This window comes from Passer montanus, unplaced genomic scaffold (assembly GCF_014805655.1).
Source record: "Passer montanus isolate IOZ18808 unplaced genomic scaffold, ASM1480565v1 scaffold85, whole genome shotgun sequence".
NCBI lineage: Eukaryota > Metazoa > Chordata > Aves > Passeriformes > Passeridae > Passer > Passer montanus.
The window spans coordinates 916370-943043 of record NW_024373812.1 but is presented as its reverse complement, the minus strand read 5'-3'; the positions used below and the strand labels follow the sequence as shown (position 1 = coordinate 943043).

The following is a 26674-nucleotide window of genomic DNA, read 5'->3' as shown; positions in this document are numbered from 1 at the left end:
TCACTTCTTCCACAACATTCACAGCGTGCAGAGTGGTCGTTGCTCTCTGCAATTACACAACGCAGCAAGTAGCAAATCTAAGCAAATCCTAACCCATCTGAACCTCTTGAATCAGGACGGATATTATTTTGAAGCTTTGCTGAATGGAACAAAACCAGAACAACTTCAGTCACCAAATACTCTAAGCTGATTTAAGAAATGTTCAGATTGACTCTTATTGGCTTGCCCTTGACCCCAAAACATCTCTTTCCACAAAAAAGACGCACATTTTTATTCCCACCAGACATATAACTCAGAGTACTCTCTCACTATGTTCTGAGTTCACTGTACCTTTTCCCAGTCATAAGGGTATCAACGAGCGTAGTGACTAGCTCTTGCTGATCCTGTTCGCTTCCTAGTTCATATATCAGCCCAAGACCTTTTGAAGCAACATCTTGACTAAGCTCTGTAAGAGATTTTACCAAGCAAAATTCAAGATAAGCATGTAACTAAGCACTACACAAATTTCAAAAGTAAGGTTCAACCAAAATCAGGACATAGCAAACATGGCTCTATTGGACTTCAGAGCTCTCCATTTCAGTGCAGATCTAGTCTGCCATGACACAAACTTTGCATTCTGAAGCTGCAAACTGTTCTGAAGGCATAAACCCCTTCAAATTAGGCGACATCATCACATACCTATTGCTACTGCAAGTTTTGAAACAGCAGAAAGAGTTCCAAGAGCCACAGGTATTTTGACATGCTAGTGGCACCTGAAATCGACTCTCTTCAGTTTCAGCGAGCTTTGCATAGGCTGCTGGATGCCACTCTTTCCAGTAGCTGCCATGGGGAGAGCTGTAAGCCAAAATGTGCTAGCTTAAAGAGTTCTCAGAGTTTCTGTTCATGCAGATACATATCCTGTTGCCCAAAGCAGAGCTGACGTAACACCACTTCTGTTACTACAGTTTGAAGGGGCAAATGCAGTGTGCTTTTTAGCCAAACGCACAAAAAAGTTGTGCTTCTTATCTCTGCACATGATGCCTAGAAAAGGAATCATTCCTATTAAGATAAGAAACGGGGAGTTTCTACAGTCTTTTTTTAATGCGGACTGACACAGTGTAGTTGACTTGATGCCTGTTGAAAGATTCCCTCCAGCCTGCTGAATGCCCACAAAAAGACATATCTTTTAAGATGCAGCAGTACTTACCATCACTATCTGACAGAATTGAAACAAATGCACTTTGAATATCCTTGAGATGAGACTGTAAGATGAGAAAAGAGGACATTATTTTGGATCCTTTGTTTGGTCTCCAGGCAAGTTTCTAACAGAGGCTACTGTACAAATGGAGTTGCCCATTTGATCTACACAATTTGATCTGACTGGCTTTCTCCAATCCCAAACTGGTGAGTTTTGCAACCTCCCTACAAGGTGCACTGTTTAGATGAGTGCAATACGTGGCAATGTTTTATATATAAAAATTTACATTTGCAGAGCAGCTTGTCCCGAAGCTCTTTATCAATATCTGTAGAGTACAAAATGGTTACTTGATTCCATCACAGTCCATAGTACCTCTATGCAGATGGAGGACATTTTGGTTGGGAATGTTTTATTTAGTCCTTGTATAGGAGTTTTCACATTTTCTCATTATGGACAAGCACTTTAAATATAAGGTTCATAAAGCATACCAAAAATACACAATACATGAAGCACATTCTAACTGCTCTTAGGTACCAAAGATAAACACCATGAAACACATAAGTTCTGTTCTCTTTCTTCTTCCCCTCCTAGACCTCTCAAATATTTTCCAAATATAAATCCTAAGCACTATACACTGTACAGATACCAAACTCTTCTTCCCAATGGAGGATGTAGTGCTACTTCAACTTAAAACAGCTATTTACATTGAAATTACTCTGACTTGGATGCAAGTCAGATGTTTACAAAGGTGACAAACACCCTTGTTCATCTGCCAGATCGTCTGTTCCTCTAGAAACAAAAGATAGGCCATGTCTCAAAAAGATCTCAGTAAGGACTGTACCAGCACAGGGAGAAAAAAGAGACAACAGAAGTGAAGGGCAAGGAAGGGACAGAAACAAGATGATAGGCAAAAATACGGGAAAGGAGCCAGTGTTATGGGAAGGCATATAACTTACCTTAATTGCTTTGTGGGTACTCAGCTTTTTCACCAATGACAGAAGCCAGATGCAAGCTGCCTGTCTAACATGTGGGTTAGGACTGATGATGTGCTTGTTCAAAATAAGGTCTAGGACCCAGGGCACCACATCATTCACTTTCAAATCTATGTGAAAAAAATAAAGGTGGAGGGGAGGAACTTAGTCCACACTCATTTTAATGCAAATAATGAAAAACCTAATGAACTCAAGAGCACTCAGGTGACACCTTAATCTCTGCTTATTTAGGAAGTCACTGGAGTCACTAGGAAAGTAATAATAGTAGAATAAATAATAGAAATACAGAATCCTCCTAAATCTCCATGAACATGTTTTAAAGCCTGTGGCCAAGAAGAGGTACCATTCACACTGCCTAAGACTCAGGGCAAAAATTATTTTTTTGTTAGGACTCAATTTCTGGAGCAAGGGCAAGGTTTCATTTTTACCACACGCTCACCTTTCTGTACACCGCACATCTAAGTCCACTCTCACCAAACTAAAACATGTGTTTGCAGGTCTGACACTGATATTTACAGTTGCCTGATTTGGAGCTAGCCTTTTGTCACACTTGTATTTCAATGGGTACAGAATCTTAGTCCTTAAATAGAATTTTTGCATTTACTGCACATAAATTTCACTTAATTGTATCACTTGAAGTTATTGGAAAACACTTGCAATTTTATTTTATAGCCCTATATTCTTGTTCATGGTTCAAAGTGGTATTTTAAAAGATTTGTGTATTAAAAACCCAAAACTCAACATGGCAAACAAATAAAGAAAAAAAAACCAAAACCACAGAGTCAAGTGGCAATGAATTACATAAGCAGCTATTTAAACAGTCCATGAATTAAGTGTTCTGCCCTCTGAGCAGACTGACATGAAGACTTAAAACAACCTGTATATAACCATAAACACAAAACTTCTCTTCCGTATTCTGTTATTAACCAAACACCACAGAAATGAAGCTTGGAGCCAAGTGTTAGCCCAGACATTTCCCAACCCAGCCCCTGCATTAGGAAGACCTACCTGAAGGAGGGATATATTCCTCCTCTGTGACTGTCCATGCATCCCGTGCAGCCACTGAGCTGGTTCCAACAGCAGCACTGGTAATAGCTTCACCAACAGTGAACTGCAGCTCTATCTGTTTGGCCTGAAAAACACATCAGAGCATCACTGACAGTACTAACAAAGCATACACCAAAACTTCTGGCACTTAATCCACAAAACCACAGTCTCTTTCCCAGTCCCAATGTTCAGCACCAATTTACAGTAACATCACTCTGCTGGTGAGCTTCTGAGACTATGCGGCACCTCATACCCACTGAAGTTGATGGAAAATGAGGCAATGCCAAACTGTCTGAAATGAATAGTAAAAGTTAAAATTTCCACTTTTTTTTTTAAATCATACCTTTGACAAAGTATTTACTAGTCTCTGCAGAAGCTCAACTTGGTGAAAAAAAAGAATTAAACAGAATGAAAATAAAGTTAAAATGATGCTCATAGTGATTAGTGAAAATTGGCTATATGGCTTTACTATAATAGGGAGTATTGAAAGAGTCCCCTGTAATTCCATCCAGAAGCTGATGTCTTAAAAGATGCAGAAACCTTTTTTCACATTAAAATAATTCAGATGGTACTTGTCTTACTTCACTGTCCTCCTTACACTATCCTCTGAGCCTTCAGGAACAAGATATGCCACTTTCTTGTCAGTACTTATAATGAATTTCATGTTGTAAGAACTCATTTCCATAACCACTGAGTACCTTCTAGACAGTTTTCCTTATGCTCCAGAGGGACAAAATGCTCAGACTCTTGGAGAATTAAGCCCTTAGCTTCCTGCAATCTAAGATAAATAGCTTTTTTTCAAGTACACCTTTTATAAAGGAAGTTGTAATGTCCCCAGGCAGTTACAGGAGAAAAACACAGCACTCAGAAACATCTTTTGAAGTTTGGGTACATAGTATTCTCAGTATTTTTAGTATTCTAAGTATAGTCATAGGAGTAGTGGTTAAAGGCTTCAAACTGAAAGCAGGCTTAGACAAACTATTAGGAAGAAATTCTTTACTGTGAAGGTGGTGAGGCACTAGTAGAGGTCACTCATAGATGCCCCAACCCTGGCAGCGCTCAAGGTCAGGCTGGATTGGCTTTCAGCAATTTGGTCTAGTGTGAAGTGTCCCTGCCCTGTCAACAGTAGAGGGGTTGGAACTAGATCACCTTTAAGGTCCGTTCCAACCCAAACCATTCTTGTTTGATCACATCAGAATTGGAGCACTCAGCAAAGCATGCCTGTCTGATACTCAACAGCCACTTCTACCATGCAGAATCCTATGTCAGTATCATCAAGGAAGGCAAAACAAGCTGCAAATGAAAAATGCTAAAAAAGCATTTTTTATTTAATTTTGTTATCTGGCATATTGCAATATGTACAGAAGCTCTGAAGTACATGAAAGAATGCAGTGTATTTCAATAATGAATTCAGATGGACAACAGATACATATATTGCTATGAACTTCTAATTCAAGTAAGTCGTATTAGCTAATGTAGCTCAGAGGTATTTATTTCAGAGTACATTTGAAGGCCAAATGCAGGCCTAAGGCTTCATTAATATAAGCTCTAGAGATTGTATACAAGAGTGTACAAAAAAAAATCCATAACCCTCTTGAAGGGGAGTGAGTATCTGCTCAGACTGAGACGAGAGACCTGGACTAGCAAGTTTTCAAACGGTGGCATAAAACCTTTTACCAGCCCCAAGTCTATCTCTGCTCTCAATTTCAAGGCAGTTTTAAAAAACCCAGAGGCACTATTACAAAAAGTCAACTCCCTTTGTAAATCTGGCTCTAGAGTACATAAAAAACACCCGAAGAGAAATACTCACTGTAGTATAAAGAACAATACACTGATAGTGTCTCACCTCCACAGAATCCATTAAACCCTGCAGTAGTAGCTTCTGGTGGGGAAAATCTTCATCTCCCACTGGGAAATAACCTAATGTTTGTATTGCTCGTTCCTTCATCTTAAATACAAACAAAAAATAATACCATCATATAACCTTCCTTTAAGTCCATAAGATGCACTTTAAACCCATTATCTCTCACCCTTGCTGAAGTTTCACTCAAGGTATCAGATCTACATGCAAGCAGCTTATTACACCAATCAGTGCACCTCTTTTCCAAAGTAGATCAGAACAAATGTCCTGTTATCTTTGAGGATTATGTGCAAGTAAAAGAAGACATTCCCATTTTTCTTGAATTAAAATGAAGACCATTCATATTTTCATCTCTTAAGCCCCTAGTTATGACTATAGAAAGCACAAATGATCAGTGCTACACAGTATTAGAAACACCTAGACCCTAGCCAACTCACTAAAGTCAACAAAAGCCTAATTCCTTTAAAAAACAAGGCTGAGTTTGGCATGTAATACATATACCTAGTGAGCATTCAAGAAATGAGCAGGAATCATAAGAACACTACAAAAATCTTGCCTTATTTGTTTCCTTGCTGGAAGGGATTCGAGCCAGTAAGTTTTCAACAAGTCGCAGCTTTGTAAATCCTGCTCCTTCGTTGGGGATGGGCAAGGGGCCATTCCTGCCAATCTCCCCAAGAGCCATACAAGCACCCACCACAAGGAAGGGAGAAGTACTGTCCAAAAAAGAACCTAGAGAGAAAAGCAAACCAGGATGACTCAGATTTTGTATGATCATTTAGCAGTGGACAGGCACTTGTATTTTATCCATGCAAGAAGCAAAGCATTAATCTCCTATACAGGTAGTAGGAAGGATTATGTTAGAAAAAAACAGGAGCGAAAGGAGACATTGAGAGGAATCTAGGCAATACTATTACTCCTGATTGTGCTGTGTTGGTCTGCAAGTTATGAAGTACACCTAGGTTTTACTGAAATGGCCATACATCTAATCAGATTATATTCCTACAGGCTGTAAATTCTATTACAAAAACTGAACTCAGCATTAAACTATCTATGGGCTGAGCATCTCAGAAAAATCCTCAGCCTGGGGTAAACTAAAAAAACCAACTGTTACATGCATAAAAGTCTTAGGCAGGAAGTTACCTATTGTCTCTGTTGTCGACTTTATAAGTTGTTCTTGCTCCGGCATGACTGAAGTATTTGGTTGTTCTATGTCACGTTGCTCCATTGTTCTGATTTTCCCTTTGGCCAAGTACCTTCCTACTGTAAATCCCAAAGCTAACAAGGATCCATGTTGGACTTCCGGGCTCTACAGACAACACCAACAGTGCAAAAAAATCTCATTTTCAAAGTAAGTAACACTTTGCACAAAGCACTGATTTAAAAACCCATATGGACAAGCCAGATCAGAAGGTGACCTAAAGAATGCAGAGCATTATAAAACAACAGAGTTTGACATTGTTAGTGCTCTCTGATGCAAGGAGTTCTTTAAGATTCATTAACAAAACTTAAGAGAGATCTAGGAAGACAGATTAGAAATTTATCACCAGCACTCACATTCCTAAAGCTACCCTTTGGTAGCCAGACTGGAAAAAAAAACCCCAAACTACATTGTCTCTACTTAAAACCAGACATATTCAGACTAAGGGGACAAAATGGTAATACTGCTTAGGTAAAAAGCAGTACAGGGTAACCAGTCTACATCTGCGTGGCTAAGAATGAGTTCACACCTGGCCAATGCTGAAGGCAAGGGCGTTACAGCTTGGCAGGCGACAAATTGTGAAATCTCATCAATACAATTAAATGTCCCCAAGAACGCCAATTTCTCTGATTTGATGCTGGAACTATTTAGTGACCATTTTTATTCTTATAAGTAAATTCTAGCAAAAGGATTTTGTGGAGAAACAAGGCTGTGAGACTCAAATGCTGCCTAGCTGGAGAAAAAAACAAAGGGAGGGGTACAGGAGCTTAAGCTTGGATTAGTTCATACCTCTTGTTTCTTAACACTACAAATGTTGCACCAGTGCAATTGTGCTGCCACAATGGGATCCTCAACCTAGCCTGGCCACCAGGCCTTGATGTGGTCTCACTGCAGCAAAGCCAGCAGAAGATGGATCCTTCCCCCATCTCCATTTTAATTATCCATTCACATTGCAGTCCTTACTGAGACATTAGGATCACCATCACCCCTAGGTGTACAAATTCAAGTGGTTTTGTACACTAACAGGAAGTCAGAGCTCTATCTGACTCAGACTCACAAAGGCATGGAAATACCCTGCTTTTTTTTCCTTTCATGGTTCACATGGGTGAGTGGGGCTGAAAGTGGTGGCGGGGGTTGGGACCCATCTATACTGGCTTCATGACTGCAGGAGCTGTGCCCTACACAAAACTGAGCAATGACATGGCTTTGGCTCACACGCGGAGCTTTCACAGATTCAAAATAAATCACGTCTGTTAACTACAACAAAAAGCAATCAGCACTTCTTGTCAGCCTGTTACCTGAAATGTAAAATGGTGGCCTTAAGTCCTTTAGAGAGACTGATACAAAAACATTTTGGGGAAACAGAATCTAGAAATACTACTGCTTTCCCTCACACACAGGATTCAAGACATACCAGCACAGAAACCCGACCAATTTGTTTCCAGGACTCCTTTTCCATGCTTGCAGTGACAAAATGGAGAAATAAGATAAGGGGAAGCAAAAGGAGCTGCTGGAGAAGGGAAGGCAGGCAAACCCAGCATGTAAAGACACAGATGTGGAAGCCTGCTGAGCAGTCCATGTGGGGCAAGAAGGAAGAAGGCACAGCCCTAACACAGCACAAGATGCTGAGGTGGTGAGGATCCAGTAGGTGACTATGGCTCAGGAGGGGAAGAGCTGAACATTTAACAAGTAAAAAATTTTCTTTTCTTCTGTGAGTGCTCAGGAATAAGGAACAGGTAAACAGTATGAAGTAGGTAGTGCAATCCATTACCACTCCATGAGATGTGGCTATTTAGCTGACTGAAACTGGTTAAATACATGACAGAACTTTGCTTGGGACGTGTCTCCATGAAATCCTCCTACTGACTTCAATAGCTTCAGAGATTAATTTATTTAAAGATCTGTTGCACTCACCTACAACAAAAATCCCTTCTCAACATCCAACCAGAAGCCAGTTAGTTAATTTTACACCCAGATTAAGGTTCATACATCCCGGACACATGGTGAGATTCAAATATCCTATCAGTTACATTATGTGAGAAAAAACAAGAAGCAGACAAGGAAGAAGGTAGTTACATGGTTGTCTTTTGTCATCTTGATCAGCTGCTCCAAGGATGCCTTAAGCTCATCTCCAGACATGGTAGACAGCACTACAGAATAAAACAGGGCTGCAAGCTCACGCATTTCCTCTTTGTTAGTGTTCATCAAGTTCTGTGGGAGTTAAAAAAAAAAGGGCCATAAAATATGGAAGCAGCTTCTTACCCAGTCTGTTCATAAAGAGCTTCAATACACACAGACAATTATCATGGAGATACATAAACAGTTCTTAATTCAGAAAGCACACTTTAAACAAAGAGCATCATCACTTAATAAGAAACACAGCCCTCAATTCAACGAATCATTCATTACACACTGAGCGCTTCAGTGAAAGAAGACCACCAGCCATAAGGGGGCCACCCACCAGCTCTGTGTCAAAACCATGCACATTGACTTCTGGCTGAATTTTGTCTTGAGCTAAGAGCTTCCAGGTTTTGCATTCATACTGTGCTAAAAAACCCCACACCTTAAACCTCTACACTTACCCAAAACCACTACACTTTCCCTGAGCTGCTGGAGGTTTCCATACCCTTTTTATTAATCAAAGGAAATTAAAAAACCTCAAGAGGGTTAACCATTCAAACACAACCATGACAAAAAAAAAAAAGTGTCCAGGAAATGAAGTTCTCAAAGCACAATTACCCAATTTGTACTTGAGATCTTGTATTGTCCAAGCAAGTTATTAAAATTTGAATTTTGGAAGCTTCAGGTAATTTGTTAAGACATGATCTTGCCTCTATACCAGTAATTTGATGTATAAAGCAACACACTCCCATGAAAATTCATACCCAAATCTTTGAGTGCCTTGGGCTACCACAAAGAAACCAAAATGAGCCACGCAAACAAACAAGAAAAGATCTGTCAGGGTCATGAAATGTAATGTTAACTTCAACATAGCATCAGATCACATATCTGACTTCTAACAAACCACTCAACCTGTTTGTTTCACTTGGCACGGCAAAAACACATTAAACATGATTTACAACACTATTTCTGAAACTCGGTATTATTAATATCCATCCCTAGAAGCTTAATTCTGCAAACGGACACTAGGCCCAGGACAAAGAAGAGTTTCCTACAAATGATGAGGAATACTGAAAAGGGCAATGTTTTTAAATATTCTCCTGTGCAGTTCATAACTGCTTGTAAATGAGAAGTGATAACCTGCATACAGCGCAACGCAGCACAGATATCAGAAGAAACTACTAGAATACATTCTTATGTTTTTTAATACTTGACTAAGTGTTTCTGCCAGATTGCCCCAGTGAAAGTAAGGGCAACCTGTAAGACTTTCAAAAATCCTAGATGTTTGAGGCAAATAATGAAAAAGCAGAGAGCTGCCTGAGAAAAGAATCTAGAGAACATAGATTTCCCTTTGGCTTATTTCCAAGCAGACTCCAGTGTACACATTTTTTTTTTTTGGTCTGGGATTAATAAATAGAACAAAACCATCTGCACAGGAAGGTCTCTAAAACAACTAGGGATGTAACTAATCTCATCTTCTAAGAAGTCATTCACATCTTCCCACTGAAAACATTCATGTTATCAAAAATGTGCAGAATGTTGTCTTCAGTTTTCTTCTGCAGAGAAAAAAATGGATGACTATATCTTGGATAACTACCAGACTACCTAGAACATGTAAGTGAATGAACAAAAATAGTAATACAGAAGAACCACAAAATAATTTTCCCCATCCTGGCACATACAACATTTTATGAGGTGTTGACTGTGAACAGAAATACCGGATTTCAAATCAAGTGCATATTTGGAAGTAATACTCTGTTTCACCATGAGAAATGTGCCAGAATCTGCTAATGCCAAATTCCATCCACCCCCCAGAAAAACACCAAAAGAAAGGGTTTTCACAATACCTTAATCCAATCCATTTTGTCTACAAATCTGGTGGCTAATTTTTCTGGATACACTGAAACAACTTCTAGAAGACAATACATGACTGGTAAACCTAAATAATAATTAAAGAACAAGGTTATTAAATAGTATTTACAACAATATAACATTCAGTGTGAAAAAGAGGTAAAGAAGTATCAGGCATTTCAGGCATTTATTTGTAAACCACTAGGAATAACAAACAATACAGAATAATAAGGTATAATATTTCCGAGACATATTAGGGAATCTAATAAAAGAAAACACTAGTAGCAATTCGTTCAAAATGCATTCAAATGTTTTAGACTACACTTGTGACAGATAGACTATTATCAGAGTGAGGCAGACACAGCATTCACTGGTGAAGGAGCTGTTATATACAATGGCTTCACAATTTTACACTATTATGTCAACTGATGCTGCAATTTTACAGCTATGCTTTCTCCCACCTACAAAATAGCACAAAAGAAAACAAATTTAAACTAAATAGTATATAGTCTGTGTTTCAACTCTATGATTGCTGAAGCCAAGTTCAAAAAACAAGACACTCATTTCTAGTAAGAGAAGACATTTCTTCAGGATATTGCTGCACACATCTTCTTACCTCCAACACCAGCTAAGAGCTGCTGAAGAAGGCCAATATATATATGTACAGGGTTGGTTTCTGCACTCTTTGAAGAGGAGGAGGAGGAAGAGAAGGATATGTGGTTGCCAGACATGAGGTTTCTTATGTAACGTCCAATGGCTGGAGCATGATCTTGCATATCTGCCAAGCTCTGGGAGGTTGGCACCACACCAGCACTGTGAGCAAGACACATCCGCAGATAGAGAACTATCTAAGTAGAGAAAATGAAAAACACAGGATCCTGAATGCATAAGCACTTGAAAAACCATGCAGAAAACAAAAGAGCACAGAATATGCTGCATTGAATGTAACCAAATCAGAATAGTTTTTTTCCTTTATCAAATATAGATAGAAAAGTTAGCATGGAGACAGGAACAAATATAAAGCATAATAAACCTTAGGATCACTTTCTGCAAGAGAGATCTGACAACCCTATATCACTGTCTAAATATTAAATCATATGCAGAATTTTGGTTTATCATCAGCTGATGTAACTCCTTGCAGAAGTTCAGCCTATACCCTATACCAATTTGGAATATGTACAAATGCAACCTGACACATTGCTAATACAAACCTCACTTCCCATCTCAGTTTGTTTCTCCAGATCACTGGAGCCTGGGATTCTGTTAGGAAAAAAGCCCCAAGGAGCATAATGGGACCTCTGCACAGGACTGCCTGTCTGTATCTAATGCTACTCCATTAGAGATGCTGTAGAAAGCAGTGGAGCAGCCCTCTCGTGAACATTCCATCCAAACCCCCCATGACAATCATGTTTGGACTGCCTTTAAAGGACAAAGGATGGACAGTTAATCCCAACACATTTTGAAGAATTTTAGAATGTAGGGTGACTTATGGTACCTTCTTACACTGCCCTCTAGAGATATAGTAGTATACATATCTGAGGAAGTAAAACCAGACAATTACCTCTCCAAATGTGGCAGGATTAAAAGGCAACGCTGAAGTTCCAGTCATATATTTAGCTGGAGTTTTCATTCGGTGAGTGGCCTAAATAACAGAATACATTAAGAGTGAACCATTCAGACCCATAACAACGGAGATGTTGGAAAGCTCAGTGAAATTTTGCTGATATGACTGTGTTAATCCTCCACTTAACAACTGAAAATGTGTAACAGCTCTGGCACAGTGCACTTGGTAATAGTCAGTTCGATCTACTTTACAGCAATTCAGAAAGTAAAAACTAAATGCATGACAGAGAATAGCAGAGGAGGCTGAAGGAGTACAACATTCTTTCTTCCTTTCAGGACACAAAGAAGCACTTAAGAATTTAAAAGTAAAGTACCTCACAAACTTCCAAACTCTGAGCCTTCCCCCTGACAGGCAGCCAGAAAGCTTTAAAATGGCAGCTCTGCCAGGAGAGGCTGCAGAGCAGGCATGCTTTTCCAGTCCTGGGAGGTGAGTGCCCTGCACTGCGCCAGCCAAGTCTGGGGAGCCTCTCAGACTGAGAGAGACTCCAAGGTAATCTCTCTACCTGCTATGTGGAAGGCTGCAGCAGCAAGTGAGCAACTTCTTTCCATGTAAATGTTAGCTTTCACAAGTAGGAATATGCCAGCAGAAAAACATCCAAACAGGAGGTTTTAAGTGACACCCACTGCAAATGTTGCAGAAAAGCAGTATGTATGTATGTATTAAACAGACAACATGCACATCAATATGCTTGTCCCTGAGTAAACACACAAGGCAATTGCAGAAGAGAACTCCCCTTAACATGCCATGATCTTTTGCAATGCTAATTTTAATATTAACATACAGAATTATTAAAGAAAACCTGACTTAGTGAACAGACAGTGACTCCCTTGAGGAATGGTTTCTCATCCATACCCAGCAGACAGGGTCCTACTCTTTCGTATTTTTTTTTTTCAGAAGGAGAGAAGGATCAAGCTAAATCATACAGTCATTTTTCATCTCAGCCATTTGTGTCAAGTAATGTATACAGTCTTCTCAAATATCTCCAAATATCACAGATTACTTACAGTATGTGAAAAATAACACTTTGAGATAACTAAGCAAATAATTGTACCTCTAGGATTTTTAATACATCTTCAGGACACAAAGATCTGAAAAATTTTTAATCCCCCCATGACTGAGGGACTCCTGCTTTTGTCACTAGTGATTAAACTACACTGATTCGTAATTATTTAGTGACATTATAAATGTTAAGGAGAACTTTAACTACAGGGCAACAGGACTTAAGAGTGTTATCTAAAACTGAATCTTTGTTTCGTAATTTTTTCTATCTACTTAAGTAGTCAGCATTCTGGACAAAAAAGCAGGTTTTCTGACAGAACTTCAAATACTACAGAGTGAGTGGAGTACAACACCACCAGAGTATATATTTCACAAGAAATCTCTCAAGAGTTCTGCTATCACAGATCTCGTGCTAAATCACATGTGCTTCAAAATTACATACTTCTGATATTTTTTAAAAGGTAGGATATCATAAGAAAAAATATTGTCAGTGATTCTCCACACCTCCTTTACTGCTTGTAAGGCTAGTACAGCTACTATACACAGAAGTGTGTAACACAGACAATATTTTAGCCAAATAAAAAGGAGTCTTCTTGCACCTTCAGGAACTGTGTTTGTAAAACATGCTGGATTATAACCGTTGAGAACTCATTCCACATATCATCTGCACAAATTGTAAGAAAGCAAAACACTCCCTTTATTAAAAGATCTGTCTTGCTACTTAACACTTGGATCTCTTGCAATCACTGTCAGCAGAAAGTGTTGACAAGCGGTAATCTTGGCAATGAAATACTATGTGTGGTCCTTACTTTGACTTTCACTAATTTTATTCCTTGGGGCAGCTGTAGGAAACACACACAGGGAAGGCAAGACCACACATCCCATGCCTGAGTATCACATATCTGTTTGTCGTTTACTGTGACAGAAGCACTGTACCTTGTCTTGAATGTAATGAACCATTTCAGGGAAGGAAGGCATCTGCTTCCCAGAACTCTCCTTCTCATTTTTTCCAGAAAATGTTCTCAGTACCCGCTGGGCTTCTCCATGTACCTCCTCCCGCCTTTCAGAAGAAAAGACGAGAAACAGACATTATTTCCACAGGAAAGAAAAACCTTTAATGAGCAAGAAGATATGTTGGGAAGCTGGGGGAGAGAGAACAGTTTTTAAATGAGGTATGGGTTTGTTTTTGGATTTTTCTGAAAGAAAAGAGAGGAAAAAAAATCTTCCACTACAACTTGTAATATTTTTTATTTTAGAGACAGGAAGAAAAAAGGATAGTACTTAGTGCTCTTTGCAAAACTGTCTAGATGAGCTCACTTCTGTTTCTCTTACATCCTTCTAGTGTTCACCATCAGTTCCTAGTTCCCACATCCTTGTTTTCCTATCTGCTACTTCTCTCTATCACTTCCTATAGTCAAGCTTCAGCTGCCATCTACTAGGTTTATCATTATCTACTTAACAATAGATAAATACTGAAACAGTGCTGACACTGCAATGACAGAGCTGGTTGTTGCAGCTGCTCTGCTTAGCTTCCTTAATTACACAATAGCTGTTTTCATCAAAATTTTAGTAATTAAAGTAAGTTGGGAAAAAAACCCCACCATTTACACTGCCATAACAGAAAACTGCAAATAAAATGATTACTGTAATTTAATGAGGCACCTACTCAGCAGAGAGTGACAGCTCTCAAAACTGCATGCTCAACTCTCTGCAAATACAAGCTAAAAATAGAATGACAGAATTTGCCAGGAAAAAATAACTTCTAGACACTGTAAAAGTATTTCAGTTAATGCATTTTTACTTTTGCAATTGCAACTGATCATTAGTATGAAATGCTTTAGTGACTGCAGTTTATCTGAAACAAGAAAGACAATCTCAAGACTGTCACTGAGTAGAGTAATAGTTCTCCATGAGAATGTCAAGAATGTGAAGTTTGATTTCCAAATCACCACATTTTCTTTGCGTTATTTATGTGGAAACTTATACACACATACATGTATTCATATTTAATGCAAAGATATATATTATATTGAATCTATCTACATGTGTGTATATATATATATGTACGCACATATATAAACATATACACAAACATACATAAGTATATATATGAGAAAATAATTTATAAAGGAAAACAACTTACGGGTCTCCTGCAGCTAACAGGAGTAAGTATCTGGAAGGGATATGATCTGGAGGGAACACTGTGCTAGCAAATTTTACAGCCACTTGACGTACTTGAACTTCAGGCTTAAAGGGAAAAGATACAAACATATGGAGTCTTAAATGAAAGCAGTAATGACTTTCACTCACCCCTTGTACATCATCAGTCATTTGTTTTGACCTCTGGTACCAACATGATTCAAAAAGTTTAGACATTGAGACACATGCTTACAGTTCATATGGCAGGAGACAGGAAAAAAAAAAGCAAAGTTCTCATATATAAACAAGTGGGGAATTAAATGTTTAATTAAACACATATACTCTTCAGGGATTCATACCAATTCTTGAAAAACTGAACTACTCCATCCAGGTAGTTTTGAAATGAAACTGACACATATCATCTTGCCACAGAAAACAGGGCTACGCTTAGGAACAGCATAGCCAGAGGTGGGAAAGAAATACCAGCTTAGCGTGTTGATTGTGTCTGTAAGGTAAACATAGTCTCAAAAAGGTACTGCCTGGAGATTTAGATCCCTTGAGCAAAGGAGTTTGCTGCATGAAAATTATTTCTTACACTAGAAATACATACAACCTCCACAGTCAGACTGAGTACTCATGCAAAAACAGAGTATACAACAATCACTCCTTCCGCAAATCCAGAATTCTAGTGTATGCTGAACAAGGTACTCAAGGAATGAGTAAGTCAAGTCTGATTTAATCTAGACTAGTGTCTCAAGGATAAGCTCCTGGAGAGGTTCACAGGTGCCTTATGTCACATATCACACAGCCTGCTGAGACTCTACTTAGCAGTGAATGATCATTTCTACCAAACTCTCAATGTCCCACAGTGTTTCAGAAGACTGTCCCTGAAGCATTTTCTTCTCAAAGTTTTCTAAGGAGAAGACTATGAGAAACATAAAATGCAATTGTAATGGATTTAGTTTTTTTGCTAAACAGAACAAATACAGAACTGCAGTATTACCTTCCTTGCCATCACCAAGCCATGTTAAAAATATTTTATCTGAGCATACACACCCTGCCTTCTCTGAGACACGCCAATACATTCAGTAATAAAAGGAACATCTGCTCCAGAATTATCTAACAGGAAGTGTCAGGAAACAGGAAGACAATTAATTGCTCTTTTTTTAAGGTATGTGATTTTGACTCCACTGAAAATACCTTTATTAAATAAGAAGCTACAAGAGCTTCCATCAGGGTACGCTGGGCTCCTTCTAAGTTACTGTATGCTCCAACCATCATAGACAAAGCCTCTTGAATGGCAAGCCTAGTATCAGCATCTTCCTGCAGTAAAAAACCAAGAGTTTTCGCTTTATAGTGTCAAGAATTCAGAAAAATCAGAAGAAAACAATAATGATTTCCCAAAGCTTCATCAAGCACCCACCTTGCATAAGGCTTCAAAAAACTGCTGTACCAGTGCTATATCCTTGGTAAAGAGCTGAGGCATTCGGCTGAAACAAGATATTTTAATCCATGAGGCTTTTGTTTTATTAAAATGAAATGCTTCACACTTCATTAGCCTTCCCCTCATTCCAAATTTTAACCATCCAACAATTAGAGCCAGTACAGAAAGCTTGCTCTATCTAAGCAATACCCACCATAAAGCAGCACATTCTCCCTCCCTTAACACAGTTTAGAAAGTAAGACATTTTATGGACAACCACTTAGATCACCAGCACGTGACTGAACATACCACTTGCCTAGCTTCATGCGTTCTGGTCTTTGCTGTACACTCCTTAAATTTGTATTCCTGGCAATCCAGAATGCAGAACCATTTCTTAAATTCTGTGCATAATTAATGAGCTGCCATTAATCACTGCTAGAGCAGCTATCAGTTTAAAAACATATTTCCTTTCACATCTCTGGATTGTCACAAGAAGAACACTTTTCTCTGCACTGTGCACTCAACTAAAAATTTGGTAGGTGGCATAAAGCTTGCTGCTGATAAATTAACTGGTTACTCTGGAGAAGTTATTCAATGTCCCATTGCTTAAATGATGCTTCAGTTACCTGGAGAGTTTTCCAACTGCTGAATATGCCATTGATAGCAGTTTTGAATCCTTGAATAATAAAACAAGAAACAGAATTTAGCAAAACCAGAAATACACACAGGTATATCTTTTATAAATAAACATTTACTTTAAATCCTGTCTTCAAATTATCAAGCAGGTTTTCATAGAGAAAGAATCCTAAAATACAACATATTTCTATCCAAGAATAAAAACATTATATAGAAACAGAGGGAGCACACTTTTGTCTAAGAAACAGAGAAACTGCAAATTGTGGCAAAATGCAAATCTCTCTTCTGGTCTCAGCTAACTACACTTCAGTTCAAGAGAAACAAATAAGGAGATTCAGTGAGGATATGAAACAGTTGCAAAGGGACAGAAACCATTAGCTCTGAACAGCAGCTGTAAACAAAGGAAGCTGTTTGCACAATGCATCCTGTGGATGACCAATACAGCACATTTATACACAGGGACTTACTTCCTCTTTTTTCATTCCTTTCCCAATGGCAGGGTGTCCCATGCATTGAAACGCCAACTCAGGCCAGAAGGCCACATTCAAAGGTCAAACAAAGTAGCAAGCAGTTCAAAGCTGCAGAAAAGGTGATCTGTACCATCTGCCCTATCTACGGTACATGTAGGAGTATAATGTGGAATCTGACTTTTGAAACAGCACTGGAAACACCTCATCAGGCCAGACTGGCATTTGCAGTTCTCTTTGGTAACACCCTTCCCATAGTAATACCACGTCTGGATAGACAGGATAGAATGTATAACAAGCAGGCCTATACAGATGCTTAACACAATGGGATAAAAATCCAGAGTTGAGGTCCTTGTGTGCTCCAGAGTAAGGGCAACTAGATACTACTTTGACTTCTCTCTTTATATTACTAACACTACTGTTTCTTCAGATTTTGCAATTGGTGCCCAAGCACATATCTATAGGTGTTAAATAAGTAAAACAGTTTTGCTATATAGCATTTTAAAATATTTGCTTCTCTTCTAACAAAAATTCTTCACAGGTATCCTCCTGCAAACTCTCAAGTAAACACAAAAAGACATACATCAGTTTCCATCATAAATTTATTTATCTTTTGCTTGTATTCACATGAAGAATTACAGTAAAGAATTTTCATCTTACCTCTTTGTATTCATTAATCAGCTTTGTAAGTCCATTTAAAAGCATTGGACCTAAGGGCTTTATTTTACTCTCTGGACAACTGCAATTAGAGAAACCAACAAAATATTATCTTTTGCATCCCTGAAAAGGTTATTCTCCAGTATCACTTGTCTTGACTGTGTTAAGACCAGATATTACAACTTACAGTGTGCAAGCACAGACACACTGAGCTTTCTGGATTAAGTAAAAAAACCCCTACTTTCTCTGCATTTTAGTATTCATTACTTCAGCTATATCTTTATTAAACAGAATGGCTTCTAGGCAAATAGTTAAAAAACACTGTGCTCTCTGAACTACTTACATGATACAAATATGATGTACAAACTGCAAAGACAGACTTCTCAGTTTCGCGTTTGTGTTTGCACCGAAGAGTCCATCATATACCACCTGACGAAAAGGAAGGAGCAGATTAGAGAGCGTCTGGCTTCACTTTCAAAGATTTTCATTCCTCCTCTCCTTTAAACACTGTCATCAGTAACAATGCTTCCTACCTCTAAGTACTGAAGGAACTGTATCATCAAACTTATTAGGAAATGTAGCTTTGGAAAATAAGCATCACCTGAATGTTAGCTGGGAACATTTCTGCAGCTTGCCGGGACCGTAGAAGATGAGGAACTATCTTTAATTTAACACGGGTGCTGACTGACTCTCGTTTCATTTCTGGTTTCAGAACAGATCCCTGTCAAAACAGAGATTAAATAGTGCATCTCTGGACAACAGTAAATTACTTTCTGCTGCAAATCAGAACACACTGGCACAGAGAAAAAAATTATTCAAATAGCATAAATATTCAGTGAAAGCAGCTATCAGAGGAAGTGATAGATTAAAGAAATACATATACTTTTTTTTTAATTAAGTAAGACAACTAAAATTACTTCTTCAGCAATTAAGAAGATAGACACCTCTAGGGGCAAATCTTACCTCCTTGGTTTTCAGTGGTATATCCCCAAGATACACTTTATACATTTTGTTGATGATAGCAGGATTGTTCCAGTCAATTAAACTGAAGGAAAAAACCACATTAAACACAAACATGTAATGATTCTGACCTTTGACTACTTCTTAAAATACAGCATTTTGCATCATAGTCATATCAGTCCCAAAATTTACATTGAACTTCACAGTTTGACTTCTGACCACTTTTCCCACATCCACATAATACACAGTTATAAAGAATGTGAACTAATTACACTTTAACAATTTCTGACAACATGATATCAATTTGTTAGAAACCTACACGCTCCCTTCTCTAGCACTGAAACAAGACATGGTAATCTACCAATTGAATATCAAACAGCAATCTGTGAACCAGCATACATTTCTTATAAAAAACATTCAACATTACATATTGTTCACACATTTATTTTTCTCTCTGGGCATCTTTCTCATCAGAAGAAAAGATGACACAGGAGAGAACAACTTCCTTAATCAGGCTTCATCATTTAATAGAATCATCTCCCCTGTCATGAATGAGGTACATGAACAGACTTCAGCTGCAGAAAGTGAAAAATTGGACTCCATGTTAAATAGTTCTACAGAAGCCACATATATATTTCAAAGATGGGCCTGCCTTGCTCCAGCCTCCTACGTAAGCCAACAAATCTCCCACTGTCAATGTCTCAGCAAACAGTATCAACAGCCATCACTCTGGCCTCTTCATGAGATAAAGACAGAAGCACTGTCTTTAGATGATGAAGGCTAAACTGCAGGTGAGCAGAAGCTTCAGTAATAATGACACCAGTGTTTGCCAAACTTTCTAGACTATGATTCATTTCATAATTAGTCTCTTTACTCTCCTAACAAATTAAATTAAAGTATACTTTTCTGGGAATCACTTACTAAAGCTTTACTGACAACTGATAATCCACAGGGGACAATGTGGAAACCACCATTATTTTTTATGATTTGGTAAGAAAATGGCTCAGAAGTGATACCAAAATGATCAAACCCAAACAATTAAAGCTGTCAGCTTTGGAGACAAATGACGTTTCCAGGTGCAAGACTGCAAACCACACTATTCCCAGCCCAGGGGGAAGACATGGCAGCTTCACAGATATACAGAGAACCTCAGCCTTCCTCACCTCCAGCACACTCTCTCTGGAGCACTACATTCATTGCAGATAGCTGTTTCAGGAATACTAACACCATCTTTGGCAACCATCCAGACCTTACCTTTGCTTGCTCTTTAGTTCAAGGTCTGCTGCAGTGGCAACACTGTGTCTTGTATCACTGGAGGCTACAACCAGGTGTATAACAGCTTCAAGTTCGGGCACTTGCTCAGCTTCAATGAACTTCACTATTCCCAGCTTACACTGTTCAACACCAGGGAAAACCAGTGTTACTGACAAGAAAGTGGATGCCTCAGTAACTGTATCACATCAGCAGCTTCTGCTTGCTTAAGGAGAAGTTCATATCCTCTCCATCTCTTAGCTTGCCTCCTGTCAAAGTCATCTGCAGCAAAGCACCAGCATTACCATTATGGGATACTCTTGTTACACCACTGCTGAAAAGGGATGCTTCAGAAGACACTGTGGCAATCTTTCAGAGTAAAACACAAGAGCAGGCTGCAGTCATGACTGCTTCCCTATCACCTTTCTCCCCATCACACCACTGCTAAATTCCTTAAGGCATCATGCAAAATCCCTCAATTAATTCCCCCAGGGCAAGCAAAGACCTGCTCAGAATGAGTTACATATTTTCCCTCTGGCTTTCCATTCCTCCATCTGCAACTGTCTCCATTACTGTACCCACAATTCACCATGGACCAGCCCCACAGCTCTAAATACCTGCTCTAGCAGCTCTGGTGTCCATGGACTATCTCCAATTACCCTTTTGGCTGCATAAAAACTCATCCCTGGAGGTGGCTGAGGGATTCCAGGACCTCCCACGCCACTTGGTGAAGACCCCTGGGCTGACGGCACATTTTGTCGACTTTGAGATTCATTCAATACAAACCTAAGCAGGCAGGGAAAGACTAATTAGAGCCTTTTCCAATCCACATTACCAGCTGAATTAGATTCTGGAATTGAGAAAGACACATAACTTGTCCAACTTGATTATTTTTCTTTAATTAATGCCATTACTCTAATATAAGACAGAATTTGAGGCTCTGCTACCAATTATCCCAATATATTCTGCAAGAGCCATCACAACGTCATTGTAAATGGAAACAAACTTCAGTTAGAAAAGGGAAGGGTCCACTGGCATTTCCAGAAAGAGTTCTTAGCTTACAAACCAGAAAAAATTATTTATTTTGCATTAGGAGTAAATACTCATGCTGTACTACGTGAAACTCATGCTAAAAGCTCCAATAACATTTGCGTGATTTCTATAAAAAATACAAACCTAACAAGTGAAACAATGAAGCATATGCAACACAAGTGGCAGGAAACATCCTGAAGTAAAAAAAATAAATTAATGAGATAATGTCTTGCAAAATGGCAGTTTTAATACTGGGCAGAGAAGGAAAGCAAAAATCAGAAGAAGTTTACATAACTTGATCTTCTGTAAGAACAGCTAGTCCAGCTGCCCTGTGCTCACCTTCACGCTTTTATAAAAGCCACCCCACCTCTCCATGTATCCTTGGAAGATGGCCAAATGGCCTCAAAATTGCACTGCAGAGACCAACAAGAATTCTTTTGCCCCAGCCAGCCTCCCATTTTGCATTCAGCACACAGGCAACAAAAAGAGGTAAAGAATCTCAACAATAGGAATTCATTCCAAGACTCATCAGTTAAAACTTTAAACACTTTATTATGAGCTTTAACCCTACAGTTAAGCTTTCTGCTTGCTTTACTGTGATGAACTGTAAGGCTAAATCACAACTGGACAATGACAGACCAAGTTCTAACATGCATAAATTAGCTGTAAAACACTGCAAATAGCTTCACCCCAGGGAGCAAGACTTTTAAGAGACAGACAACTAGAGCCACAGGCTAACTCAACACACTCTCTAGCACCTTCTGGAAAGAAAATTAAAACCTTCACCTCCTACTTTCAGTGTCTCCAAGTGTTTTCTCAGACGTCTCTTCTAAACATTCATTTATATTCTGTGATTTAAAAACTCATGTTTGGCCAGAGTATTAAAGCACAGAAGGGAGTGAAGTCTCACTGGAAAGCCAAAGGATTAATCTGTTGCAGCTACAGCCATGGATGAAGCTAAGGGCAATTAACATGCGCCAATTGGAGAGTGTGAATCCTGAACAGAAGAACAGACGTTTGAAACTGTGAGCTGCAAGATTCTGTACATTCAAACAAAAGGGAAGTGGCCCCCTAATTATCTGATGGAAAGCACAGCTCCAACAAATTGACATGGAGAAAGACCAGGTGCTCGCTATTTTAAATTCATTCCTTCAGGTTAATCCACTCAGGTGAGCAAGAATTATGAGCTCAAATACTATGAGACTTTTATTGCCAGAAAAAAATAGAAACATGTTCAACCATCAAAACTATCCCTATTTTTCTTTTTCAAAGCAAAAGCTCCCCTAGCAATACAAAGACACAAAAAAAAAGCCCAGTTAGTGGGAAAAACATTTTGAGAAAGTATTGATTTTAGACACTAGAAGGTTCCCAACAAACAGTTATCAGTAAATTCAAGTTGTTCTGTACATTCTTCTTGCTTTCAAAAACAGTGTTCACACTAAGACAACACCACTGCAGTTGGAACATTTTTCACTATAAAACAGACAAAAGACCAATCTTGTTCAAAAGTTCAGCTCTGGAAAGCACAAGTTTTTAGAGATTATTCTTGCTTATGATCTCAGAGCAATAAGCCTTAAAACTCAACTGCAGAAAGATGGGCACGCATTTTTGTCAGGCTTCTCTTTGAAAGGGTTTCCTATCTGGTTCTTACAATTATCAACTAATTTAGTTGTTTTCATTCAAGCCAGGAAGTAACATCACACTTTAAATGTGTTTTCAAGGGTGTAGTTTGTACTGTTCCACACCTAGAGAACACAACAATTCTAGAGAAGACTGGTATCAACTCACCCATAAGGCATAAGAAGAACATCCAACATAAAGTCCAAAAGCAGCTGTACAGTCTTTGGTTTTTCAGCAAGATTAAATGGAGAAGCTGCTGCTTTCAGTGGTTCAGCAGGGTATTTCATGTGAAAAAGGGTTGGTATTAGAAGATGCATTAGGCTGAAAAACAATTACATTTACTGCAACCATTTAAAAAACCACATCTGTTTACTTACAACATACAAGAGAAACCTTTACAACAAACCTGTTCCTTAATAGCAAAAAAAGAAAACCTTAACAAAAGTTGAACATATTCACAATCCAGTGGCTTCTATTTACCACCTGATGTACTTAAATAGGGAAAGCAGAAGTTAGGATTTGTCCTTAAAATGGAATAGATGCATCTGCATGCATGCAGACATCTGGAGAGATACAGTCACTGTCTTTGTCCAGATTTTTGACAGTTCCATAATTAAAAATACAGTATAGGGCTGTCTCATCCTCAAGACACAGTGGTAAATGTATAGCAGTACAGCCAGGTTTTCCAAAGCTCTCTTCAGTCATGTACTTGCCTTTTCAACAGAGAAAAAACATGTATTTTCATACCAATCTCATGAATGGAAGCAAGATTTTACTCAATACCTTTCAGTAATGTAATTTAAAAATATTTTTACACCATTACAGTATGTAGAGTGAATGAAGACATGATTTTAATGATATTTTCCAATACTAACACAGTGGAAACTCATCTCAGTAAGAACCAGGCCCACCCATAGAGGTTCTTAGTACACAGCATTTCCAAACACTTTTTTTTCACATATTACAACTTAGCTAAAATTCCTACTTACTTGAAACACTACCTCTCAATTTAGAGCAGCCAATCTGAGACATCTAGCACTGCTCCTGCTGCAGCTGGTCAGAGGGTACCTGCTAAAGGTCTGGCCTTAAGCTAGAAACCAGAATTTGATGAAGATGTATGGGGGACATGGACAGGCATTTCACTTCCATCATAACACAGACCTCTTATCATATAGGGAGTCTGTTGCTGCAGATTCTGTATATCATTATAGCATTAGACTGTAAGAACTTTTTGTACCACTCAAATGACTGATTTCCTGATCCAAGTTGTACATGGCAACAACATCCTAAGTCATGAAGACAGCATTAAGGAAAAGAAATCTTTTAACAACTAACATAAATTATTTTATTAAAACAATACCAACAAAATTCACTCCAAAAGTAAGTAGTCATACCTGTCTTGTTGTGGCTGAGGTTTACCTTCCATTGCAGTGAGAAGGGTTGGAGCCAATTCACATTGTTTTTCCACAGGCAGACGGGGGTATCCCATCTTCACATAAATTATGGTAAAATTCTAAAGGGGTAGAAAAAGCACACAGTATTGCAGCAATGGAAAAGAAGTATGTGCTCCTTAAACGCTTCTTGTATGTTCTGTTACATAACTGGAAATGACGTATGTTTTGCAAGACCAATTTCTTAAGTCTAAGACTTATCAGACTGACAACCATTATAGTGGAGACTCAGCAAGGACTATTCACAGCAGGTCTTGCTGGGTCTCTACTTTAAAAGGCAGAAAAAAACAATGAAAAAAGCTCTCTCTGGTTTGTCTTTTTCACTGCCAATTTCACCAAAAGCAGCTGCAACTAAGCAACAGCTTAAAAGAAAGCAAATTTAATGATCTCTCTTACCTATTTCTGAAATAAAACAAAATACAATATTGAATAACTACAAAGTCAGCAGTATAGACAAAATTTCTCTTGAAAGCATGTTTCTAAATCACCTCATTTAAAAGCTGCAAATGCAGTTAAGAGTCCAGTGACAGGACAGAACAGCAGAGCAATACTGAATACTGGACTATTTAATTGTTATGCTGTTCATCTAAATTCAAACAAGAACTGCATATGTAAGAGTTGTGCTCCATGACCTGGCTGAAAGCAGTGCCAAAGAGGAGAGTTGTAGTGCATTACACTACTTTGTAAATGACACTTGAGTTAAAATGCTGCGAAGCCTTTTGATGCAAAGTAATATGCATCTCTGACAAACGTGAACCAAGAGACGTTTTTGACAAGTACATGTCAAATACAGAGTTTGTCAAGTATATCTTTAAACAAGACGGTCCATTTTGCTCTACAAGACATATGCACTCCAGAAGTCTTGGTCATTTCTAAAAACTGAATTCCAGATAATGCTACTCGCTGAGGACAACCTAAGACTACTTTTATGTATGTCACTGTTGTTTAAAGTCTAAGTATTTCTCCATACATTTCTAAGATGTCATATTTTTAATTTATACTATACACAGGGCTTAACAGTAAAATGAAAATTAAAAGTTTCCCTATGATTTAATCATTTCTGTTTCGTGACGATGATTTGCAACAGACCTATCAAAACTGAAATGTAAATAATTTCATAGTTTTGTAAAAAACACTTTAAAACTATTTTCACTTTTTAAATTGGATTGAATAAAATAGTTTATGAAAGTTTCACAATCTATGAAATAACATTTTTTTCATTTTGTTCAGCTAAGGTCCTGACCCTAAAACCACAGGTCCTTGTGTGTTCAAAGAGATAAAGGTGTTTTAAGTAGAACTCAGATGCTGCAGATATCAAGATAAGGATTGGTACAAAGAACAGACCCTTTACAATACAAGCAATGACAATTCATGCAACCATGAAATATCAAGAGTAACTGTCAGTAATTTGAACAGCAAAATGCTTTATGAAATCAAGTTTCACCCACACCAGACTGTAAAACTAAATATAAAAAAGCTCTTTAAACATCAACCTCATAGCAATTACATGCTTGCTAAGAAAACTGACAGAGCTAAATACAGGACCTTTAAAGAATATTCCATTTGCTAAAGTAAAGCAGCAAACAGTCTTTGAAGACACTTACAGTGACAAATGACACTGCAGAAGGATCTTGATACTGAACCAGCAGTGTCTCCACTGGAAGCTGAATTTTTGGTCGACTTTTGATGCGCTTGTTCAGATGAACCAGCAGCTCCATGACCTGACAGGAAAAAAACAAAAATAATAAACTTGAAAGAACCACCATTAATATTGCTACTTTGGGGTCCACTCATCAACATCAATCCATTAGGTAGGCTTAGTATAAGCAAATCAGGCCTGATCTAACTGATTATTTAATTTGTAAGAAATCAGCAGCCATCATTTATAGTATTATCTTGAAACCATGTCACTGTTAAGACAAACACAAAAGTCCCAAACAACACCACGATCAATAACATCCATCAACAGAAATAAAAGAAAGGATTACTGAAGATGACTAGTTCTCTCCACAGTTTGGCTACTATCTGTCAAAACTGCCTCTGGCTTGGAAATCTGCACTCCTGCTCTATACTGAGCTGCAGAATAACTCCAATTCACAAAGCAGACAAAAAAAATAATACCCCCACCCATAATTTACCAAGTAAGTGTACGAGAACTGTTTGGAGTG

At 38.4% G+C, this 26674-nt stretch overlaps 1 protein-coding gene across 4 annotated transcripts in view; it reads right to left on the bottom strand.

Annotated features, from left to right (window-relative positions):
- ECPAS (Ecm29 proteasome adaptor and scaffold) overlaps window positions 1-26674 on the bottom strand; it is a 57939-nt gene that overhangs the window by 21167 nt on the left and 10098 nt on the right. For 3 of the 4 annotated variants that reach the window (XM_039733225.1, XM_039733224.1, XM_039733223.1), the window contains exons 3-27: window positions 26111-26227; window positions 24450-24568; window positions 23224-23376; window positions 21021-21189; window positions 20407-20546; window positions 19156-19237; window positions 18794-18913; window positions 18536-18621; window positions 18196-18274; window positions 17059-17108; window positions 16433-16499; window positions 16210-16332; window positions 15014-15117; window positions 13807-13930; window positions 11809-11889; window positions 10864-11095; window positions 10244-10335; window positions 8352-8486; window positions 6218-6383; window positions 5634-5806; window positions 5063-5164; window positions 3178-3301; window positions 2134-2279; window positions 1187-1241; window positions 331-445 (exon numbers count right to left, since the gene is read on the bottom strand). In XM_039733225.1, coding sequence (XP_039589159.1) covers window positions 331-445; window positions 1187-1241; window positions 2134-2279; window positions 3178-3301; window positions 5063-5164; window positions 5634-5806; window positions 6218-6383; window positions 8352-8486; window positions 10244-10335; window positions 10864-11095; window positions 11809-11889; window positions 13807-13930; window positions 15014-15117; window positions 16210-16332; window positions 16433-16499; window positions 17059-17108; window positions 18196-18274; window positions 18536-18621; window positions 18794-18913; window positions 19156-19237; window positions 20407-20546; window positions 21021-21189; window positions 23224-23376; window positions 24450-24568; window positions 26111-26227 — 2954 coding nt within the window. Of the gene's footprint in view, window positions 1-330; window positions 446-1186; window positions 1242-2133; window positions 2280-3177; window positions 3302-5062; window positions 5165-5633; window positions 5807-6217; window positions 6384-8351; window positions 8487-10243; window positions 10336-10863; window positions 11096-11808; window positions 11890-13806; window positions 13931-15013; window positions 15118-16209; window positions 16333-16432; window positions 16500-17058; window positions 17109-18195; window positions 18275-18535; window positions 18622-18793; window positions 18914-19155; window positions 19238-20406; window positions 20547-21020; window positions 21190-23223; window positions 23377-24449; window positions 24569-26110; window positions 26228-26674 lie in introns of those variants that run through there. The other variant, XM_039733226.1, reaches the window with a different exon arrangement.